Genomic DNA, 24,524 nt, shown 5'->3' on the forward strand with positions numbered 1-24,524 from the left:
CAGAGGCGGGGGGGGGGGACTGTAGACGGGGAGGTCAAGAATTCCTGAGAAGACTGAGGTACCACCTCACACCTCTCAGATTGCCCAGTATGACCAGGAAGGATAATGATCATTGTTGGAAGGGATGTGGAAAATCTGGGACACTATTACACTGTTGGTGGAGCTGTGAATTCATCCAACCCTTTTGGAGAGCTATTTGGAACTATGCACAAAGTGCAACAAAAATGTGCATACCCTTTGACCCAGCAATATCACTATTGGGTCTATAACCTGAAGAGATGAAGAAAAAGGGTAAAAACATTACTTGTACAAAAATATTTATAGCAGCCCTGTTTGTGGTGGCAAAGAATTGGAAATCAACTAAATGTCCTTCAATTGGGGAATGGCTTAGCAAACTGTGGTATCTGTATGTCATGTAACACTATTGTTCTATTAGAAACCAGGAGGGACGGGATTTCAGGGAAACCTGGAGGGATTTGCATGAACTGATGCTGAGTGAGATGAGCAGAACCAGAAAAACACTGTACACCCTAACAGCAACATGGTAGTGATGTTCAACCTTGAAGGACTTGCTCATTCCATCAGTGCAACAATCGGGAACAATTTTGGGCTGTCTGCAAAGGAGAGTACCATCTGCATCCAGATAAGGAGCTGTGGAGTTTGAACAAAGTACAAGGACTATTCCCTTTAATTTAGGGGAAAAAACCAGATAGCTTGTTGTCTGATCTTGTTACCTCTTAGACTTCTCTTCTCTTTAAGGATATGATTTCTCTCTCATCACACCCAATTTGGATCAAGGTACAACATGGAAACAAAGTAAAGACTGACAGAGTGCTTTCTGTGGGGGGAGAGGGGGGAGGGAAGCAAGATTGGGGGAAAAATGTAAAACTCAAATAATATCTTTAATAAAAATAAATAAAAAAATGTAAAGCCTTTGTAAATCTTAAAAAAAAAATTCCTGAGAAGAGACATGCTCTTTCTAGGGTTCTATCAAATTCCCCAAAGTTTTGTGACACATCAAATAGGATTGTAGGACATTAGAGTGTGGAAACTGGAATGGGGGAAAGGGTGTGTGACTTATGACTGTAATGGAATATTGTAAGATAATGATATTATGGTCATAAGAAATGAATGAGGAGGAATTCAAAGAAATAGATGAAGATTTAACTGAAGTAAAAGAAAGAGGGGAAGCTAGATGGTAGAGTATGGGTCTTGGAGTCAGGAGGACCTGAGTTCAAATCCAGCCTCAGTCACTTAATTGCCTAGCTGTGTTACCTTGGGCAAGTCACTTAACCCCACTGCCTTAAATAAATAAAGTTTTAAAAAGCAAAGATAACCAAAAGGACAGTATCACAATGACTATAAGTATTTAAAAGTGGTTGAACGCTTATGATTTATAATGAATTATTAATCTCAGTCCTAGAGAATGGATAAAGACAAACACTTTCTCACTAGAAAGGATGGGACTACAGGTAGGAAAGTGGTATAGATAGACATAGTTTCTGGGTCTGTTGATTTTTGCTTAAATGATTTTCTTTGTTATTAAGTGGCAGGATACAGTGGAGATAACACTGGTTCTAGAGTCAAAAGATATGGGTAAAATTCTTTCTCTTATACTTACTACTTATGTGACATTGGGTAAATTGCTTTGTCTCCCTGGGCTAAGTAAATAAGTTTTAGCCAAGATGGGTTTACTTGACTGGAGAATTAGGATTTTGGATTGGAAAGCCTCTAAGTTCTGATACTACCTGTGTGACCCTTGGGAAGTCACTTAAACATGTTTCTCTCAGTTTCCTCAGTTTCTACTCCAATATCTTTGCCAAAAAAATATCAAATGAGGTCATAAAGAGTTACATACAACTGAAAAATGACTGAACATACATATATTTATATAGTGTTTAGTATATATTACCTTTAAGCACTAGTTTTAAGAAATAGAAGGATGGAACCCTTGCAGCTCTATATGCATGTTCACACACATGGGGAGAGAGAGAGAGAGAGAGAGAGAGAGAGAGAGAGAGAGAGAGAGAGAGAGAGAGAGAGAGAGACATACCTATACATGCCTACTATGTGTGTTTATATAGGGGAGATTTTTTAAACTTCTCATCCTGGCAATGTTCAAGTAAGAATCCTCCAAAATAAGTTGGCTTTCCCACTAGACTTCTTCTCTTTAACCCAATTTGCTCTTACTATAAAGTATCTCTTTTTCTTAGATAAAAGCCCAGTAGCAGTCAGAGGCTTGTGATTGCTTTATGGTAAAACTGCTTTTTTCCCCTAACTTTCCCTCTGGGACTAGAAGTCGTATTTCTAATTCAGAAACTTTATTATCCAATCACATTTTTGAGTCCAGACAGGTTTTACAGTGGGAAGAGGGGAATCGATGTAAAGGATGGGAGTGAAACACTAAAATCTCCTCACTAATCCAAAATAACCTAGAAACCAAATTTATCACTGTCCCATCCCTGATCTATCTTCAGCTAGCTACCCCATAAATTGTGCCAGAAGGGATCCCTGAGATTTTGTGTAAGGTGAGTTAGATCCATAGGAGTAACCTAGATTTTGAGGTGAATTTAGGTATGGGGTGGGGAGCCCCAGGTCCAATAGCTACTTTATAATTCCCCATTGCCCACTCTGGAAAACGCAGTTCCACCTCCCAACACCCTAGCTTTCTCTCCTTAGTATATGCTAAGCATTGGTATTTAGAAATTATAGCTCTAACTAGTCTAACACCAAAGAAAAAGAAAAAAGAACAGCTTCCTAAGGCACCACCCTAAGGAAGAAGAAGATATTAGGCAGAGATCAAAGACTTGTGTAATGTTCTTGTCTTGAAAGCTGACAGAGGCACTCAGAAGTGAAGACTCAGAGACTCAGATCCTGTGTAATACATGAATCAGTGTACATCATCATTAAATTATGATCTTCTAAAAACAGGGACATTGCCTAAATATGAACTGATATTTCATTATTAGTTCTAAATAAAGTCATACATAGATTTTATTTCATGATACTGATTATTAGTCTGAAAACCAGTATTACTATTATTCAAAGATTTGCTAAGTGAATCCAGGATCTACTTTGTCAGTTTTTGACTGGGGGATCAGTTACTTAATGATGGAGGTAGAGAACATGTGGATGAAATTATGGGTTGTTAAAAATTTTTTTTAAAAAAGTTTCAGTTGCATTCCTTGGTCTGTAGTTGACATAACCATGTTTCTTAAAAATGTAGTACAAAAATGAGTCAAATTAGATCCTAATGAAGACCCTAGGATTGAGGGCAGACACCTGGGAATGAGGAAGAAAGTGCAAAGTATCATAATAATTAATTCCACTGCAATTTAATTTCCAGCATGAAATACTTTAGTCTCATAATTAAGTGGCAAATGACTTTGCACAGAAAAATTAGGGCAAGGTCTTTTTGTCTTTTAACTTTTTTTTCTTCTTTTAACTTAATTCATTCAGAGTTAAGCAGGTCATGCTTAGTGAAGCATCACAAAGTCCAAGAGAAATTCCTTTTGTCTTTTGGATTTTTTTAAAATTGTAGGTCTCTAGTACCTTAGATTAAGTTTTCTGGAAAGTTAACTAACACCTGTGATATATTTTGTTTTTTGTTTAGTTTATATGTTCCTTGTATTTTTTTAAAAGCTTAATCATTCTTCTAGTTTACCCTTGAGGGTAAAGGAAAACAGGAATTTACTGGTGATATTCAAGGTAGAAATGGAAAGATTCAGTGATGGGAAAGGATATGGGGTTCAGCTTGATAGAATGAACAATTCCAAAACTGGGGAAATAATCCAGACTATTCCATGTAAATTGCAGGAGGTATGGAGACTAAACCTAGATTAATAATATCATGAGGATTCTTCATGCTGAAATCAAGGAAAATGAAGAGGATATGAAGTAAATAATAGGCCTAGAAAATGAGATACAAATATTAGTTACAAACAATTGCACGACTTAAATGAAGAGAGGAAAAATATGTAGAGTGGGAACCATGTAACTTTTTAACCATTGGCGTGTAAAAACCAGGGGTCCTCCCAAAGTAGTCTGATTTCATTAGATCAAAGTATTTGAAACTTTACTCAAGTTCACAGCAGTTATAATTGGCAGCAGCAGATTTTAAAATCTGCCCATCTATTTACACACAGTAAGCAATATTCAAAACACCACTTTTCTGGATGCAAAAAAAAATCTCTAATTTTTTTTGAGAAGTTGGAATTTTTCATTCAATTCTACAGAATCCTCAACATATTTATTCTTGTTTGCCTACCCAGTACTCTAGGCATTAAAAAGTATTTTTAAGTGTCTAAGGCACTGAGTGGCCCCACAATTATCTAATTTGTAGGATAAAGACATTTCATTTGTCTATTTTAAAGTTCTATCAACTCAGTCAATAAAGTTTCATAAATCTTATTTTGCATACTTTTTTCTATCCATCTAAATAACTAAGTAAACTATAATTGACTAATATTTGCAACCTTATGTTTTAGTTCTTATTACTTCATATTTTGGTCTTTTTTTTCTTGACTTCAACCAGAAGGTTTCTTATCATATAGTTAAGCCAGATTTAAACTGCCATACATAATCCTACACTAAGGACATTTTACATATTTTGAAGCTACACCTTTAACCAACTTTTTTCTTGTTCATGAAATAAACTCTGGGAAATAAGACTTCTTTTTTCCAAGAGTCACTTAGCATTCAACATGATTTTTTTTCTTTCTCATCCCACCCCCGCCCCACCCAGCTTTAAAATTGGTATCTTTCTGAATTATCATTTGGGATTGGGGGGCTATAATACAGAAGTATGACTCAAGATCATAAAATCACAAATTCTGGAGTTGGAAAGGATCCCAAAAGGCCATTGGGTTCATTCTCTTATTTATATAGAAGGAAACAGAAGTCTAGAGAGGTTAAATGATTTGCCCAAGACCATAGTTACTAAGAATCCAAGGAAGGATGCTAAAAAAGAGAAGGGAAAGTGAATACAAGAGGTAGGGAAGGAGAGATAGAGGGAACTGGTATTCAAGAGTGGCAATGGGCTCCTTCTGAGTAGGAATCATGTCATAGTCAAGATGCACTTATGAAGAGCTAGTGTCAGGCACTGTGCCAAGCACTAGAGATACAAAAAAAAGGCAAAAAAAATTACTTCCCTCAAGGAGCTTACAGTCTGATAGAGGAGATAACATGCAAAAAAAATCATATACAAATTAGATAAATGCAGGATAAACTGGAGATAGCCATAAACAGATATTGTAAATGATATAATATAATCAAGAGAAATGTTAAAATGTTTGATATATGATATAATCAGAGTATTAGAATAAAATGCCTCACATTTATATTATATACATATATATATGTATATAATAGGTTCTATGCTAAGTGCTTTACAATTATTCTACCATTTGATTATCACAACCCAGGGAAATAGTATGGTACTATTAATAGCCTCCTTTTACACAGGAGACAGTGATAAACACAGGTTAAGTGACTTCTTCAGGGTCACATAGCTAGCCAGTGTCTGAAACTGAACTTGAATTCAGTGCTCTATCCACTGCTCCACCATATGGTAATTATCGTAGAATGGATTTAATGTAAGATTGTTACAGGCTGTTCAAGCGGGGGAAAGATCAAGGAACCAAAATTCATGGGAACAGAGAAACTAGACAGAAAGATAGAAAGGGTGTGTGTGTGTGTGTGTGTGTGTGTGTGTGTGTGTGTGTGTGTGTGTGTGAGAGAGAGAGAGAGAGAGAGAATGAGAGAGACAGAGACAATGAGAGACAGCCAGAGACAGAGACAGAGAGGAGACAGAGACATAGAGAGGTAGGGAGAGGAGAAAAGAAGAGAAACAGATGGAAGAGAAAGAGACAGAGAAAGGAGCCAGAAAGGGTCAGAGAGAAAGAGAGAGAGACAGAGAGATAGAGACAGAGACAGACAGAACAGAGACAGGGGGAGTGAGAATATGTTTAGAGGCAGGCTGGAATGACAACATTTATGACTAAATTCCTAGAAGCATGATGGAATTGAAATACAGCTGCCACAAATCATTTATAATGAGCTTCTGGTCAGGAAGCACTGCCCATGGGGCCACATAGTAAATGCAAGGAAAAGTTGTAGTTTCCTAAGTGTCCTAATGAGGGGACTGGGAGATGCATGATGCATGAATGGGCTGAAAGGTGTGGAAGGGTATATTTAATCTTGTAATAGCTTACAGAAAATGTGGATAATTTCTGTGGGGAGAACAAGCCCAATTAGTCACAATATAAAATGCTGGCCAGTACATAGGGGAACAGATACCACTTTACTACTTTTAATTCAGGTTTCGCAGACATTATGAAAAATCCATTGTCATCTGAAAAAAATTCCACATTTTCCTGTCCCTCCTAATCACTTCAGTAGGCAGAGGCAGAGAGTGAATAAAGTGCTGGGCCTAGAGTCAGGAAGATCTGAGTTCAAATATAGACTCAGATACTTACTAGTTGTTTGACCTTGGGCAAGTCCTTTATTCTGTTTGCCTCGTATCCGTAGTTCAAAATTGGAGATAATAGCTCCTGCCTCCCAGGAGAATCAAATGAAATATTTTTAAAGTGCCCAGCTTGGTCCTTGGTACATAGTAGGGTTTTTTTAGGTTTTTTTTTTTGCAAGGCAAATGGGGTTAAGTGGTTTGCCCAAGGCCACACAGCTAAGTAATTATTAAGTGTCTGAGACCAGATTTGAACTCAGGTACTCCTGACTCCAAGGCCGGTGCTTTATCCACTATGCCACCTAGCCACCCCCATAGTAGGTTCTTAATAAATACTGGTTTCCTTCTTTGTTTCCTTATAGCTTAGTGTTATATAAAACTGGTCTTCGGATATGGAAGATCCAGGCTCAAGTCCCAGGACCATTTCTGACAAGCCATGCTGAGCATCCCTTTCCTTCTCTGGATTTTTTTCTTCCTCTGTTAAAAAATGAGATTGTTAAAGAAAACTTAGATCTATGTGGTTTGTGGCAGTCCTCTCTCCTGCGTGTACATTGGTTTTACTATTGGTTCTTGCTTTCTACAACTGGGTCCCGACAGGTGCCGCTGTCAATAATTAAGTCCTCCTATGGAAACTCAGTTTGTCTAAGAAAAGACACATATACCAGCCTAAGACTTCAGGAAAAACAACCCCTTAATGAGTTCAGGTGTTAAGAATGTAAAACAATGGAAGTCAATTCAGTATAAGTCTTCATTGCAAACAGTGGGGAGGAGGGGGGGAAGGGAAGAGAGGAAAAGGGTACCTAAATCTCACATGAGTGTAACTAATGGGGAGCACTGACACAAGTTCTATTCAGCAGGAAGTGGGGTGCTCCAAAATATTATGGCGATTCTTATTTTTTTTTTTTGAAGGCCTTCCTGGAGCTGGCTGAATTGTGATTTGGGGTCAGTGTAAAATTATTTTGGGGGGATTATTCACAGGGTGAAAAATCGATGGTAAACAAAATGTTATTTGGGGGACATGGCTATTCCAACCTTGGAAAATGATTATCTCTATTTCTCCATGAGTATGTTCTTTATAAGCTTTCAGCCTCAAAAGCTAAAATGCTATAAGCTACAAGTCCCTTAATGGGAAACTGTCATGGTGATTTCAAGACCAGGTCTAATCTTGTAACACTGTGCTACTTTTTAATTAAATATGGTGGAATAAAAAGTGAGTTATTACTACTATCTGGACTTAGTCATATGTATGATCCAAGAGACTATCTTTGCATATTGGATAGAGTGATTGGTTTTCCTCATCAAAAGACATGGTATGTCTGTGGAGAAAGGGAGTTAAAAAAATTTTTTTTTAAACATACAAAGCACTTTCCTGACAATAATTACATCAGATAGATGGTGCAAATGTGTTGCAGACGTGGAAGGCTGACTCAGGTTTTATGAATTGCTCAGAATAACTCACTAGAAAAGGTTAGAGTTGGGACCTGAATCCAAATGTTCTCATTTCAAGTCTAGAATTTTCTCTATACCATGCTAGCATTTTCTGGGGGATGGGGAATTGGGAAGGGGTTGGAGAAGACAAGTGAATTGTTTCTGCTTCTAATTTTGTAGACTTTGCTACCATTTCTCTGCTGCCTCAGAACCTGAAGCCTCCTCACCCTGGAACATTTACTATGCAGGTCCCTTTCTCCCACTGGTGAATTTGCTCCTTAGTCTCCATTTTAGGGTGAATCGCAAGCCAACACAGCTTCACTTTACTCCAGTCACATTTCCTGACTTTGACATGGTATTCTGCCCCATTCTGCTTTTCAGCTGCCTTTTTGGGTTATTTTCCTCCACTAGAGTAGTAAACTCCTGGAGGATAAGGACTATATTTTTTCTTGTTTTTGTATTCCTTCTTAGCACAATTACTTAAACATGATGAGCACTTTTATTTTTCTTTCTCTTTTTGGTGGCACTACCACTTGAGCCTATTCTAATCTTGAGGATGTGGATCCAGCTGGAAGAATTAAAGGCCTCTGTGGCTCAAAGATTCCAGATCTAGTTCATAGATACCTAGATTGAAGAGCATTCACTTGAAGGCCCATTAAGGGCCCTTCTGAAGGGAATTTTGGTGGATGTGCTCACTTTTGGACAGGCTTGGGGTATACAGCAGCAGTGCTAAAATATTTGTTGTTTCTATAACCAGAGCTCATCTAAAGGACCCCTGCAGACCAATATGGTTATAGGTCACAAAATAAATCACTCACAATCAATACAGCACTTTCCTCAGAATAATCCTGTGAGAGCAGTAGTATTTCTATCTCCATTTTGTAAATAAGGAAACTCAGTCTCTGAGGATTCCTAGTTAGATTTGAACTCGTTCTCTGACTCTTGAGGCCACATGATCACCTATGCCATGCTTGCCCTGTTAGAATCATCTAGGGTTAAAGATTATACCTCCTGGGGATATTTCTAGAACTAGACTAGTGTGCAGCTCCACCAACCATGCACCAGTGTAGCTTGTTGTCTGCCTGTCCATCACTCTGATTTTGACCCACTATCTCATTTTGGGCCTTGAGGTATTTTATCTAGGATTTTTTGTTTGAGATTATTTAATATGTTCCAGATATTGATGTATCTACAACAAATCTCTGGGTAATAATAAGTTATAAAGAGCTTACTAGCACTAAGTACTTTATAGTCTTATTTGATCCTAACAGAATTCCTGGGAAGGTGGTAATATCCCCATTTTATAGATGAGAAAACTGAGAAATAAAGTGACTTGCCCAAAATTACATATATATATGTTACATGTCTGATCCCAGATTTAAATTCAGGCCTTCCTGAATCTAAGTCCAACACTCTTATCTACTGCACCATCTGTCCAACACTCTTATCTACTGCACCAACTGTCCTTTCACAACATTATAATCACAAGTGCCCTTCAAACCTAGGGCTTTTCCTACATAATTTCTTGTACTATCATTCCTTTAACTGTCTTTTGAATATCCCGTCCTCTTTCCCTGTCACATTCTAAGTTCATATTTTTCTTTGGGACACAAATACGTACAGCAGCAATTAAAACCTTTCTCCTCAGGGTACTGTCTGCTTCAAACTACTCCCCTCATTTTTTTGTTCCATTCATACCTACATTACCTCAAGATTTCCACCACTTTGGGGGCAGTTAAGTGGCACAGTGGATAGAGCACCAGCCCTGGAGTCAGGAGGACCCGAGTTCAAATCTGACCTCACTCAATAATTACTTAGCTGTGTGATCTTGGGAAAATCACTTAACCCCATTGCCTTGCAAAAACTAAAAAAAAAAAAAAATTTCCACCACTTCAAAGTCTTTAGATACCTGTTCTTGAACCACATCTGTTGAAGACTGCTTTTCCTCCATATACTTAAAGTCTCAAAGTCTATGACTATTATAAATGTCTCTTAGCATAACATAGATATTATGCTTGGTAATTATGTGATTATGGGCAAGTCACTTAACTCTAGCCTGCATTCCTTCATCCCTAAAAAGAATGTACATATTCTCACTCCTTACACACAAGATTATATATTTTGAGCCAGTGGCAAGGTGAGACTCAGTACAGGAGGTTTCCAAGATATATTCCTAACAACTTGTTGAATGAACTGTGTACAAAATCAAATTGATGTAACAAGTTCTTCTGATATAAGTTTCATATCCAAGATATGTAAGGAATCAGTTCAAATTTATAAAACTGAGAGCTAATCCCAAGAGATAGTTAAAGAATATATACAAATTTTCAAAGAAAGAAATCTAAGTTATAACAAATGCTTTAAATAACTAGAGAAATGTCATTAAAACAACTTTAAGGCTTTACCTCACACCCATCAAAAATAGAGATAATCACAAATATTGAAAGAACTAAGGAAAATAGGGGCACTGGTGCATTGCTGGTGGAGTTGCAAATTAATGTAATAATTCTGGAAAATGAACATGTAACTAAGCTCCAAAAGTTACTAAACTGAACTCAGGTCTATACCTCAAAGAAATCAAAGAGGAAAGGGACCTATATGTGCAAAAATATTATATAGCAGCTTTTTTCACAGTAGCACAAAATTGGAAACTATGTAGCTACCTAATTAGGGAGTGGTGAAACAATTATGATGTATAAACAAGCCGTGGGAATTGACAAATTCAGAGGAAACTGAGAAGACTTCAATGAATTCATAGAGTGAAGTGAGAAAATGAACAATTTATACAATGACAGAACTATAAGAGAAAAACAACTTGATTAAACTTTAGACTAATACAATATTAAACCATAATTTCAGGAGACTAAAGATGGCTCTAACAGAGGTTATGAACTTAAAAATTGAAAGCATGTTTTAGAGCATGGCCAAAGTTGCTGTATATTTGTTTATGCTAAGGGTTTTGGTTTTAATGGGGGAGTGTGTGTATGTGTGTGATCGGAGGGACAAAATATAAATACGTAAAATAAATTAATAAATTTATTTAACAAAATCCAACTTAAATAAACAAGCTAACTGGAAACATTACGTTAACCAATATCTAGAGACAAACTTAAGTGGTTTAAGACTGGAATGACAACTTTGCAAAATGCAAATTTATGTTTTCTTGGGAATTCTTTGAGCATTCTTTCATACTGCTCCATTTCTGCTTCAGACTAGTGATTTTTTTTTTGTAGACTCTTGAGTGCTATGTATTGACTTATTCATCTATAATCCCAGGTATGTGTCTATTCTTTCAGTCTTCTCATCTGTTGTCCCAATTTGACTAATCTCTCAGAGAAAAACTCAGATAATCTCCATCTACCGTTTCAGGAGGTGGAAGATTGACTTCCTAATTTCGGACACTTTGCAAATTAACCTATTAAGTGAAAAGCAGCTGTCATTGCCCAGACCTCAAAGGAGTGATGTCCAAAGTGACTGGGTGGGGATTAAAGTGGGTACCGAAAGAAAAGCAGTTCCCGCCCCCTCCAAGAAGAAGGAGCTGTTGCTCTTCTGGTAGGAGGATGCTGGTGTGGTTGTGCAGCATCAGAGGCCACGGAACGTGGGTGGTGTCGATGTGGTACTCAGAGCTCAGTCCTGTGGTCAAGTCAATCACTGTCACTCCAGGGACCGAGGGCGAATGAATCCAGACCCCTCCCACCAGCAGCAGCTTTTCATCAAATATGTGGGCCGTGTGCGAGTATCTGGGGGTGATGCGGGGCTGGACCTCCAATGTTTCCCAACAAAATCCATCAGAGACTGGCTTCAGAAAGTGTACGGAGCCCAGGGGCTCCTCGGAAATGCTCAGGCCTCCCGCGACGAGGGCTCCTCCCTTCCAGCTGCAGGCACTGTGAGAGTGGCGGGCGTCGGGTGCCGGCCCTGCCACGGGCAGAGCGGCCCAGGTCATCGTGTCCATGTGGAGGAAATGCCAGTCCCCCAGCGCGGGGTCCTTCCCGCTGCGCCCCCCGTACACGAACACGTAGCGCTGCGGCCCGCACAGGACCTGGGCGGCCGAGTGGCGCCACCGCGGCCAGGGGAGCTGGGCCCCGGGGCCCACGGCCGCCAGCGTCAGCTTCGGGGCGCCGGGGCCGCCCTCCTCCGGGGGCAGGCAGCTGAGCCAGTACAGGCCCGGGGCTGGGGTCGTCGGGGACAGCCGGCCGCCCAGCACGAGGGCCCGGCCGTCCGAGAAGGGGGTGAGGGTGTGGAAGAGGCGGCCGTCCCAGCGGGCCCCGGCCGCCGGCACCTGGCTGGCCTGCCACCCGGGCGCGGCGTGCCGGGTCAGGAGGTGGCACGCGGTCACCCTGGCATGGCGCCCGTCCTGCTCGCCGAAGCCGCCCGCGCTGAGGACCAGGCCGGGGCGCAGGAGCGCCGAGGCGTGCCCGAAGCGCTTGGGGCCCGCGGCGCGGCCGTCTCCCGAGGCGCGGGCGGCCAGGGCGCCGGCGGGCGGCGGGCGCGGCGAGGCCTCGGGGGGCGGCGGCGGCAGCGGCAGGGCCGGGGCGCGGCCGCCCGCGCTGGCGGCGGCCAGGACGAAGTAGTGGGCGCACTTGAGGTGCCACTCCTCGAACTCGTCGAAGGGCTCCAGCGCCTCCACGCGCCGGCGCTCCGGGGCGGGGACCAGGCGGCGGTAGAACTGGTTCATGTCCAGCGCGCGGCAGGCGCCCCAGCCCGCGGCCAGGAAGCGCCGCCGCTGCGCCGCCACGTCCGGGAAGCGCGCCAGGCCGTGCAGGGGCGAGCCCAGGCGCTCGAAGTGGCTGCGCATGACGCGGCCGAAGGGGTCGTGCGGCCCCACCTGCTCGTACACCACCAGCACGGCGCTGGCGAAGTGGCGGGCGGCCCAGGCCACCAGGGCGGCGGCGCGGCGCGCCTCCAGGTAGGGCAGCACGGCCTCGGCCAGCAGCAGCGTGGGCGCCGCGGGCTCCAGCCCCGACTCCTCCAGGGCGCGGCGCAGCGCCTCCGGCTCGCGCAGGTCGCCGCCCAGCAGGCGGTAGTCGGGGCCCACGAAGCGCAGCGCCGCGCCCGGGGCCGCCGCCCGCTCCGGCCCGGCCAGGGCGGCCAGCTCCGGCGTGGCGCGGATCCTGGCCGCCTTGCGCTCGGCCACTTCCGGGAAGTCCACCTCCCACACGGCGGCCCCGGCCAGGCGGCCCGCGGCTTTGAGGCGGAAGTACAGGGAGTCGAAGCCCGCGCCCAGGGACAGGATCTGGCGGGGCCGCGCCGCGCCCCCCGCCGCGGGGCCGCCCTCTAGGAAGGCGCGCACGCAGTGCCTCACCGCGCGCGCGCGCACGTAGTAGCCGCGGTGGATCAGCGGCGCGCGCCGCGGGGCGCCGGCCACCAGCAGCGCCGCGAAGGGATCGCGCACGTAGCCGTGGGCCGCGAGGGAGCTCTTGCTGAGGGAGCTGCTGTCATTCGTGCTCTGGACCGCCCCGCTGCGGCCGCGGCCGCGTGGACCCATCGCCGCCCCGCCCCGCCCCGCCGGAGGGCTGCAAGGCCCCGCCGACGGGTACGCCGTCACCTTTGCCCTCCGGGTCTCGCGGAGCTCGAGAATCGGCCGCTGCGGAGGCTCGGCTTTTCTGGGGCCCCGCCGGAGGTTACTTCCGGAGAAAGCCGTTGCTGACCAATTACAAGAGGGAAGGAGGGACGGAGCCCCGAGCCCTTGCTTGTGATTGGTTCGTCCTTAACCCGCCCCTGTGCCTCCTAGGACTTCCGGGATCTTCATAACATCCGCTTGGCGCCTGGGGCCCGCCATGTGGCGTAAACTTTTTCTTGGATCTGTCGCACAGAAAGGAAAAAGTGGTTCCTGCTCGTTATCTTTGGAAAGGTGCGCGCTCTGTGCGAGGTAGGGTCGCGAGGCTCGGCGCTGATTTCTTATTGGGATCCGGTGGTTGACTAGACGGCGGGAACAACTTCAGCCGTTTAAAAAAGACAAACTCAGTCTCTGACCTCGAGGAGCTTATATTCCTTTTTTTTTTAGGGTGTTTTTTTTTTCAAGGCAAATGAGGTTAAGTGACTTGCCCAAAAGCACACAGCTAGGTAATTATTAAGTGTCTGCCGGATTTGAACCCAGGTACTCCTGACTCCAAGGCCGGTGCTCTATCCTCTGCGCCACCTAGCCACTCAGAGATAATCCTTTTTAAAAATTTTTCCCAATTACGTGTGAAACCAATTCTTAATACTAGTTTTACTTAAATTTTGACTTTTCAAATTCTCTACTCCCCTCCTTGGGAAGGCAGGCAACTTGATATAGAATATGCATGTGCATTCATGAAAAGCAAAAAAAAAAAAGACGAAAAATAAAGCTTAAAAAGTATGCTTCAATCGACATTGAGACTCCAGCATTGATTTATCCGGAGGTGAATAGTACTTTTCATCATAATCCTTTGGAATTGTGTTGAATCGTTGCATTGCTGAGAGTAGTTAGGTCATTCACAGTTGTTCTGCAGGATTGCTGTTACTGTACACAATGTTCACTTGGTTTGATAGGAGACGCAAAGAGCTCATGGGCAAAGATCTGAAAGAAAGGAACCAGAACTTGGATGAAACTCACTGATCTTGACTTACCATTAACAAAGACCCATGAGGTCTTAGTAAATCATTGTGACATAAAAGTGTTATGACATAAAGAGTGAGAGATATGGTGGTTAAAAAGAAAAATAAAAAGAGAAAGAAATTCTTCAATAAGCATTAAGCACCTGCTACATGCAAAACATTGTGGTAGCCCGTAGCACACAAAGACAAAAACAAAAGAGTCTTTACCCTCATATAGCTTCCATTCTACTGAGTAAAATATAGCTGCCTCTATATAAGAAGGTACAGAGTAATTGGAGGCTGGAGAAAGCATTAGTAACTGGAGGGAGAACGGAAGGTTTCCTTTAGAGGTTGGCACTTGAAGGATGCTGAGTATTCTGAGAAGCTCAAGTGATAATTAATTGTATTCCAGACATAGGCAGTAACCTGGACAGAAACATGGAAGCAGATGGCTTACTGAGCTCAGGGGTCAGACCACAAGAAAGTCTAAAGCATAGAAGTGTAAGTTTAGAAAGCAAAATTGAAGTTGTGCTCTTTAACTGCCAAGGACTTTGTATTTTTTTTTTTTTAGATTTTTGCAAGGCAAATAGGGTTAAGTGGCTTACCCAAGGCCACACAGCTAGGTGCCCCTTGTATTTTGTTTTAAAGCTAGTAGGGAATTATATGATTTGTTTTAGGAATATCTTTGTGTCAGGATTATTAACTTGGCAGTTGAGTGGAAGATGGATTGTAGGAGAGAGACAAAAGACTAGGAAGCTATTTATTGTAAAGGAGTTCAGGTAAGAGCTAATGGGCAACCTGAGGGAGAGAGGTGTTGTGGAAGAAAGAGAAATGGGTATGAGTGGAGGTCAAATAAATACAGCTGACTAGCTCTGTTGGTTGAGGGAGAGGAATCAGGGATACTTGCAATTCTCTATAACAAGGGTAGGTAAATTTGGACCAAGGGTAGGGTCTGGTGGGAAGACAATGAGTTTTATTTTTTGAATGTGTTGAATTGAAGAAATCAGTGAGATATCTGGCAGTCATTTGGCAATCTGGAACTGGAACTCAGAAAATTAGACTGGCTGTTCAAGTTTGGGAATCATTGCATAGAGATGATGGTAGAATACCGGAGAACTAATGAGATCAACAGAGAGCAGCTCCATGCTGGGAAGCCAAAAAAAGAATGCTCTGAAAATGAAAACTGAAAAGAACAATTAGGTTGAAAGAGAACTTGGAGAAAGCAGAGTCATGAAAACCAAGAGGAAAAAAGATGATGAATAGTGTTAGAAGCTGCTGAAAGGTCAAGTAAAATGAGGAGAGAAAGACTAATAGATAAAGCATAGGATTAAGGTGGGGGAGTGGAATATGCATTTATAAGTACCTGTTATGTGCAAGGCTTGTGCCGGTTGCTTTACAGATATCTCATTTGAATCTCAAAACAGTCCTGGGGATCAATACTAGTTTGACCCCCATTTTACAGTTGAGGAAACTGAGGCAAACAGGTTAAGGTGACTTGTCCAGGGTCACACAGCCAGCAAGTGTCCAAGGCTGCATTTGAATTAAGGTTTTCCTGACTCTAGGCACATTATCATGACCACTGTACTGTCTAGCTGAAGAAACTTGGAAAATGCAGTACCTTCCCTAGCTGTGTGGCCTTGGGCAAGCCATTTAACTCCATTTGCCTTGCAAAAAAACCTAAAAAAAAAAAAGCCTACTTAGGGGTGGCTAGGTGGCATAGAGGATAAAGCACCGGCCTTGGAGTCAGGAGTACCTGGGTTCAAATCCGCTTAATAATTCCCTAGCTGTGTGGCCTTGGGCAAGCCACTTAACCCCATTTGCCTTGCAAAAAAACCTAAAAAAAAAAAGAAAATGCAGTACCAATTGATCAGAAGCAGTTATCAAGATGTTGAAAAGTAGCTTAAGGCGAACAAGTAGAAGCAATGACTATAATTTTTTTAATAGGCTATTTAAATTATAGGATAATGCCTTGAGGATGACTGCGTCACATAAAGTTTTTATTTGTCTGTTTTGGGGTTTTGTTTTTTTTTTTTTTTGAGGAGAGATCTGAACATGTTTTTAGGCAGCAAGGAAGGAACCACTAGTGAGAAAGAGATTAAAGATGAATTAGAAGGAATCAAAGGGTCAAGATCCAAAGGCCTTTAGGAGGAGATAGAAGGCAATGAGATCAAAGACACAAGCTTTGGAGTTTGACCCTTACAAGAAGATTGATCTTTTTCTCAAGTTCTGGAGCAAAGGAATAGAAAATCAGAGGTCAACACAGCCATGTGTTCTGGAGCACAGGAATAGGAGTAGAGAAGGGAGAAGGTGTTGATAACCAAGAGTTGGGCATTGTCAGTCCATGAATTTCTCTAAAACAAAGGACAAGGGCTTCAAGGATGGATGACAGTGGATGGAAGACAGTATGTAGTTGAACTGGTCAATGTAATGTTAAGCCCTGAAGAGAGAAAAGGGAGCCAGGGAGCAAGTGCAATAGACTAGGAGAACCAGGAAAAGTGAAGACAAATAGAAGATTGAAGTAGCTTGAGGATGGGAGGAAGTTGGAAAGATAATAGTTGGTTGGGGAATTTTGGTGTTTAGGTTACACAGTTTTGGTTGTTGATGAGAACTATGGTCCTCCTCATTCCTACATCTGTGGAGAAGAGATACAGGTCATGGGAGCTGAGAAGGTTGAACTGGAAGACCACTTTGTTTGAGAGAACATCATTTGTTGAAGTCCCTGCATATAAAGGCAAACATTAAGATGGACAGGTACAAACCAGGTACTTAACTTGAGAAAGTGTGGAAAGAAATCTGGAAGATTACAGGAATAGGATTCTAGACAGAATGATTCATATTGTTTTATGGTGATTTCAGAGGATAATTCTGTGTCAGGTGCTATGATATTGGACCTGATATTGGAGAGGCCAGTGGTGCATTGTCATCTGGAGGAAGTTAGGTTCCCTTGGGTTTTAAGAAGATTAACAAGCCAAGTCAAAAAGCATTTATTAGTAAATATTCTATGTTAAGTACTGTGGGATACAAACAAAGGCATTCTGTTGAGGAAAACTACAAAGAAACAATGAGGGTGGTATAAGATATTTTTGAAAAGAGGAGAAAGAATCTTAGATTTTAGCATCTGGGAGGGCTGGGAAAGACTTCATGCAAGAGGTGGATTTGAGTTGAATCCTGAAGGAAGTCACAGAAACTATGAGGCAAGACTATGAGGCTCCAGCATTTCCAGGCCTGGGGGACAGCTAGAACAAAGGCTAGCTGCAGCATAGAATTTGAGGAACTGAAGGTAGACCAGTGTTGCTGGAGTAGCACATGTAGTAACAAGAAAGATAATAAGGAGCCATGAAAGGTAAAAAGAACTTTAATTGACAAATAGAGAACTCTGGTATTTTTGACTTTGATATTTGATTATTTGTACATATATTATTTATATTTGTTATTGGATTATGAAGGTAACAGGGAGCCACTGTAGCTAACTGGGGGGGGGGGGGGATCTTGGTCAGACAAGAGCTTTAAAAAATAATCTAGCTTAGAGATGATGAAGACTTGAATTAGGGTTGTGTGGATGGAGAGAAAGGGTCTATGTGAAGGAAGGAGAGACAAGACTTTGCAACATGTGGGATGTGTGGTGTGTATTCAGAAGAGGAGTTGAGAATGATACTAAGGTTAAGAGCCAGAGTAACTGGGAAGAGGATGGTATGCTTTGATGGGAATAGAAAAGAGGCTTTGTGAGGGGAATGATGAGTTCTGTTTGGATATGTTGAGTTTGAAGTGTCTGTAAAGTATCCTACTGAGATATCCTAAAGGCAGTTGGTAATATGAAATTGAAGCTTAGGAGAGAGACTTAGGCTGGATATACAGATCTGAGACTCATCTGACATGGAGATTTTTTTTTTAAGGACTAATGAAGATATAATAGATATAACTAAAATCTGTGCCTTGGTGTTCCAAGATAGACTTTGTTATGAACTTTAGTACATACCCTGTCCTTCCTATACCTTTACAGCTTATAAAAAGAAAGCCTTATGTTTGGGAGTCTTTTGTAGGATGAAAGCTGAAAGACAGCGGAACCTCCCCTTCTAGTAGTATAAGATAGCAGGAAATGGGGGTTGTTCTGACTTGTTCTGACATAATGAAACATTGTTGGGAATTGAGAAACGTAGCCTTTCAGCTGTTACTTATCCCTTGGACCTCAGCCCCAGAAACCTATGGTACCATGATCAGCATGGGTTAGCAGGCAAACGTTCACTGAGGTTCCACCCAGTAGGTAGGAGCAACAGCCCTGGAATCAGGAAGATGGGAATTCAAATCCAACTAAAGCTACTTTGCACTAACTTGCTGTGTGACCCTGAGCAAGTCACTTAACCCTGATTGCCTTGCATCCTGGGCCATCTCTAGTCATCCTGATTCATCGCTGGCCACTGGACCCACATGACTGGAGGCAAAAGTGAGGCTGGTGATCTAGCACAGCAACACCTTACTCAGATACAATTCATATGCTTGTTATGGCATCACCTCCCTGATATCATGATCTTTTTTTGAGAATGAAGGACAAACATCATCATCTAGTGCCCACTGTATGCTAAGTGCTGGGATGCCAAGGGTGAAATGAACTATTTGTCCTTGTTTTAAAGGAATTTATAATCTTACTAAGTTTAGCATCCTGCTTGGGCAGGAAGGATTTGGTCATTGACAGTTTTTAAAAATAGATGTGTCAACTTAGGAAAATTTGTACAAAAACTTGTGTTCTTACTAGTCAGTTGTATAAAATGTAACAAATGTTATTACATTTTAGGAGAGATCCCTTCTTATTTTAAGGCTTCAGCAACTTTAATGCCTTACCTTGTCTTTCTCCCCCTCATAGACTATGAAAAGAAAATCATATGTTTCAAGGGCTATAGATAGATAGAGATACGTCTTCTGTTCATCTTACTGGCTAGAGGTAGGGAAAAGACAACACGTGAGTCAGTAATATTATATAGGATATAAGACCTGACCCCAGTAATCCTTAAACCTAGATGTAGAAGGATGAAATGTTAAATTTTTGGAGTGAAACTAACAATATAATAGCATCAGGAAAATTAGAGGGGAAAAAAACCCACCATGGCTTTGAATAATGACTCTCCTTTGTAATTTAGTAAATTACACTATAAACTTCCTCAGCTGCTGAACTTTAAAATAGGTATAAAACATAATGATAAACAGAGGGTATACTGTGTGTCTCTGTTACTTTTTAATCCATATGGAATTTGTATCAAAAGTAGAAAACTGCCAGCTTTATCATATGGAAAATCTAGGGTTGAAGTCCTTTCTTACCTGAGCAGAGAGTTTTCAGTATTTGAATCTTAGATCCTTAAAAATCATTTCTTGAAGCTAGTTCCTCCCCCACCCCCTGCCTGCAAATTACTGTTATTGAGCTTCCTAAAAGGTAGATTAATGAAATCCTGTTACTCAGGTGTGGTTGATTCTTGAAATAGTCTTATCAATTGGAAAATGTTTATGTTTTGTGAAAATGTAGGTGATACACTTTCCAGATCTGGTTTTGCAACCCATTTTGGAAGAATTTGTGGAAGTAAGCCTATGTAGGAGAGCTTCAGATTGTAGAACATGCTCAATAGAATTATACTTTGCAGTTCACAACAAGAATAGCAGTGTTTGGGATCTGCGGACACATCACTTTTGCTCGAAGGAAGATCTTTTTTACATTAGAATTATGATGGCAATGGAAGAACAGCATCCACAGAAGAAAAATTTTTACGTGGAATTACCCAAAGTGGTGAGAATTAAATGATAGATCATATAATTCTTGAACTGATGCTAATTATGTTGATGAATGTGTTGTCTTTTCTCATAAAAGTAAGTTTTCTGGGTAGAATTACTCATTCTTTAGCTCTTTATATTAAACTAAAAATTTTTTAAAGCATGTCTTTAAATGAAAATAAACCAAATAGTTTGCCAAGTATAATATACATAATAATTGTCTCTTTTTAGGAACTTCATGCCCACTTGAATGGATCCATTAGTTCTGCTACTATGAAGAAGCTAATAGCCAAAAAACCAGACCTTAAAATCCATGATCAGATGACTGTAATTGATAAAGGAAAGAAAAGAACTTTAAAAGAGTAAGCATATTAAGCTTTGTTTGGAATTTCAGAATTTTTTCTCAAATTTTTTTTTAGCTTATAAAGTGCAATGGAAAAATCATATTTGATTGCAGAGTTTCTGGTTTTTTTGAGCTAAGGGAAATGATAGCATATCATCATCACTATTATTACGGTTACATGGTGTCGTGGATAAAGCGCCCCCTCTGTAGTCAGGAGTACCTGGGTTCAAATCCGGCCTCAGACACTTAATAATTACCTAGCTGTGTGGCCTTGGGCAAGCCACTTAACCCCATTTGCCTTGCAAAAACCTAAAAAAAAAAAAATAAAGATAAGTATTTGAGTTTCTCTTTGATGATGGTTTTTTTGATATTAGATAATTATAATAATACATAATATGTTATATAATAATAAATATAATTATATAAATATAATAATAATAAATAATAAATTATTTTGACATTCATTCTGAGTTTTGTTACAGATGTTTCCAGATGTTCCAGCTCATTCATCAGGTTACCACTAGCCCTGAAGATATTTTAATGGTAAGATCTTAAGGGACATTTTAGGAGTTTTTATATTATTAAATAATTCAAGTCTTGCTTTTTTTTTAATTTATCATCATGATATCTGTTGGAAAATTTCAAATTTAATAAGATCTCTTGTCAAAATAGTATTAATCATTTCCCTTGGACTAAAAGTCAAGGCTTTTTAAAGATTAAGCAGGGCGGCTAGGTGTTGCAGTGGATAGAGCATCGGTCCTGGAGTCAGGAGTACCTGGGTTCAAATCAGGTCTCAGACACTTAATAATTACCTAGCTGTGTGGCCTTGGGCAAGCGTCTTAACCCCATTTGCCTTGCAAAAACCTTAAAAAAAAAAGATTAATCAGAGAGAGATTTAGTCTTAAGTAGGGCAAAAGATATACATTTTCTGAAATGAAATCTGTTCTTGTGTTTTCATCTATAGCCTGATATTCTCTGGAACATTTTCCGTAGCTGGTACTATCCTGTAACATTTAGGATTTGCCTCCAGATATAACTACATCAAGAGGAAGTTGTAGGAAAAAAATGACTTAGATAAACTTTCATATGACTTTTGATATCACTGAGAACTGGGTTCTATAAACTTTTGGCACTAGTCCTTATGCAAGTGGCAGGGGAAAAACAATCTTAATGTTCTTAACTTTTTTTTTTTAGATTTTTACAAGGCAAATGGGTTAAGTGGCTTGCCCAACGCCACACAGCTAGGTAATTATTAAGTGTCTGAGGCCGGATTTGAACCCAGGTACTCCTGACTCCAGGGCTGGTACTCTATTCACTGCGCCACCTAGCCGCCCCTAATGTTCTTAACTTTTAAGGAAAAAATGAAAGTGTAAAATTACTGCCCTCTATCTGAAGAATTATATTTTGGCTTAGCTATTTTGAACATAAAACAATTTTTCTGTTTGCAGCCTATTTATAGTATAGTCAAATCTCTTTGTATCATATTTCCCTACTAGACCATAAGCTCCTTGAGGACAAGAGACAGTTTGATGGAGTTGAGAGATTACTGTATCTGGAGTCAAACAGCTGGGTTCAGTTCCCTCTCTCCTCTTTGAGCCTAAGTTTCTGTAAAATATGAAGTAGATGACCTTCAAGGTCACTTCCAGGTTTTATCTATAGTCTTGTAATCTTTTGACAGGGACTATATCTTAATTAAGCTTTTTATTTTTCACTGTACCTCCTGAGCTCAGGGCTTTGCAACACAAAAGGCACTAAATGTTTCTTGAATTGAATTAATAAGTCATTATAATAATAGTCATGAGGTGATGAATTCTTTGACCCTAAAAACTAATGCAAAGACCTAAAATGCTAAAATAAATGCAAATTTAAAATTGTTCTCCATTCTTTGTGGTAATCAATAAAAAAAGTCAAAGGCTAAGAACCAGATTTTAAACCGTTTAATTACTGTAGGTACTCTAAATCTGAGATTTATTAAATGACCTGTGAATTTGTCATACAGCTGGAAGAAGTGACTCACTTCAATTATGATATTGCAGTAAATTCGACCTGAAGAAAAAAAGATGATTTATAAACTTTCCTTGATGTAGGAAACAAAGCAATTGGCACAGTTAGTTTCATAGTGTGCCATGAGAAATGATTATTAATAACCAGAATCTTGGCGAGATTCCTAGACTTTTCCCCTTCTAAATAACTCATTTAAAAACTTTAGTTTTTCCTGCAGGACTTTACTGATAATGGGATTGCTTTGGTTCTCCTCACCTCAGTGTCCTTCCCATTTAATCTAAGGTGGGAAAGTTCATTGTGTTCTTTTCAGACTTGGGTGGAGTATATATTCTTTGAATTGATATCCTAAATGGTGGTCTGATAAAGATATTCCCTATCCTTGAGATATTCAGTCTTTCATTTTAATATAGCCCATCTCCTCAAGATTGTCTTTGGCCTAAGAGAGATGACCAAATGACTATTCTTTTATTAATAACCGTTGACTCTTTTTTTTTTAAGTTGAAACAAGGCAATGGGGATAGGTGACTTATCCAAGGTCACAAGCTAGGTAATTATTAAGTATCTGGGGCCGAATTTGAACTCGGGTCCTCATGACTCCAGGGCCAGTGCTCTTATCCACTGCGCCACCTAGCTGTCCCCAAATCACGCAGAAACTGCGTCTTGAAGCTTTTTAAACATCACAATGCTCAAAAGCAATATGAAACTTCATTTTTTGGATTCATCCTACCTTTTGTTACTCATTAAGAGCATAACTCATGATCACCATGAAAGTAATTATGATGATACATCAAATCCCCATTGTAAAGGATGGAAAGATGGAAAAATTCTAATTAAATTTTTTTCTTGGCAGGGCAATGGGGTTAAGTGACTAGCCCAAGGTCATACAGTTAAGTAAGTATTAAGTGTCTAAGGCCAGGTTTGAACAGATCCTCCTGACTCCAGGGCCTATATTCTATCCACTGTGTCACCTATTGCCCCTACAAAAACTTTTCTAACTTGATGTCTTCACTGTTAAAGTGAGCACAGGAAGGATGGCAAAAAACTGTGACCCACTGGAGAAACAAAAGAGGTCAAGGCATACAGACTGCTGAAAAGCATTATGCCTTTATTTCATAAATATTCTTCCAAAGAGAAAGTAGAAAAGTATTGGATGTGAGGAGTAGAAATCCACAAAAAGTGAAATTGACTACATCTTATTAGGCAGAAAATATTACTTATATGAGAATTATAGTAGGATCATTCATTGGTATGCAGTTAGAATTGATTAATCTGTATCAGTTTGAGAAACTTAAAAATGAGAAGATGAGATGACATGTTTGCAAGTTTCAACCAGATTTATTGTTACTGAGACAAAATATTTCTTTTTTTTAATTTTTTTTATTCTCATTTTGTACAAAATTTTTTTTAACATTAATAAAATATTCTTGTTTAAGAGTAAATGAAATACCCCCTTCCCCCCATGAATATAGACTTGCTTGAGGAATAAAGTAAAGGGGAGAGGAAAAAAAAATTAAAATAAAAGAATAGTAATAATTGTAGGTATGGCCAGGTGGCGCAATGGACGAAGCACCAGCCCTGGAGCCATGAGCACCTGAGTCCATATCCAGCCCCGTAGACCCAACAACGACCCAGCCGTGTGACATGCAAGCCACCTGATCCCCACTGCCCTGCAAAAACCAAAAAGAAGAAGAAAAAAGACCCAAAATAAAATAAAATTGTAATAATAGTAGGGGTGGCTGGGTGGCAGACAGGGCATTGGCCCTTGAGCCAGGAGCACCCGCGTCCAAATCCAGCCTTAGACACCCAAAGACCACCCTGCTATGTGGCCCCAGGCAGGCCACCCAGCCCCATTTGCCCTGCACCCTCCCCCAAATAATAGTAATAAAAAATGTGCTTCGGTCTTTGTTCCAACACCAACAACTTTGTCACCAGTGGATCACATTCTTTATGATAAGTCCATTGCAAAAGTTACTT

At 40.8% G+C, this 24,524-nt stretch overlaps 2 protein-coding genes across 8 annotated transcripts in view; one reads left to right on the top strand and one right to left on the bottom strand.

Annotated features, from left to right (window-relative positions):
- Positions 1 to 10,909: 10,909 nt before the first annotated feature.
- On the bottom strand, positions 10,910 to 13,818 carry LCMT2 (leucine carboxyl methyltransferase 2). Its single transcript, XM_074235240.1, has one exon. It carries the CDS (start codon positions 13,374 to 13,376, stop codon positions 11,328 to 11,330), a length of 2,049 nt encoding a protein of 682 aa, XP_074091341.1. The 5' UTR covers positions 13,377 to 13,818; the 3' UTR covers positions 10,910 to 11,327.
- The window catches only part of MAPDA (N6-Methyl-AMP deaminase), a 32,616-nt gene continuing 21,032 nt past the window's right edge, over positions 12,941 to 24,524 (top strand). For 2 of the 7 annotated variants that reach the window (XM_074235247.1, XM_074235249.1), the window contains exons 1-4: positions 13,649 to 13,760; positions 20,077 to 20,219; positions 20,435 to 20,565; positions 21,029 to 21,089. In XM_074235247.1, the coding sequence (XP_074091348.1) occupies positions 20,157 to 20,219; positions 20,435 to 20,565; positions 21,029 to 21,089 (255 nt within the window). In that variant the 5' untranslated portion in view covers positions 13,649 to 13,760; positions 20,077 to 20,156. Of the gene's footprint in view, positions 13,761 to 20,076; positions 20,220 to 20,434; positions 20,566 to 21,028; positions 21,090 to 24,524 lie in introns of all 7 variants that reach the window. The other 5 variants (XM_074235248.1, XM_074235243.1, XM_074235246.1 and 2 more) reach the window with 5 other exon arrangements.

This window comes from Macrotis lagotis, chromosome 4 (assembly GCF_037893015.1).
Source record: "Macrotis lagotis isolate mMagLag1 chromosome 4, bilby.v1.9.chrom.fasta, whole genome shotgun sequence".
In the NCBI taxonomy this organism is placed as follows: domain Eukaryota; kingdom Metazoa; phylum Chordata; class Mammalia; order Peramelemorphia; family Peramelidae; genus Macrotis; species Macrotis lagotis.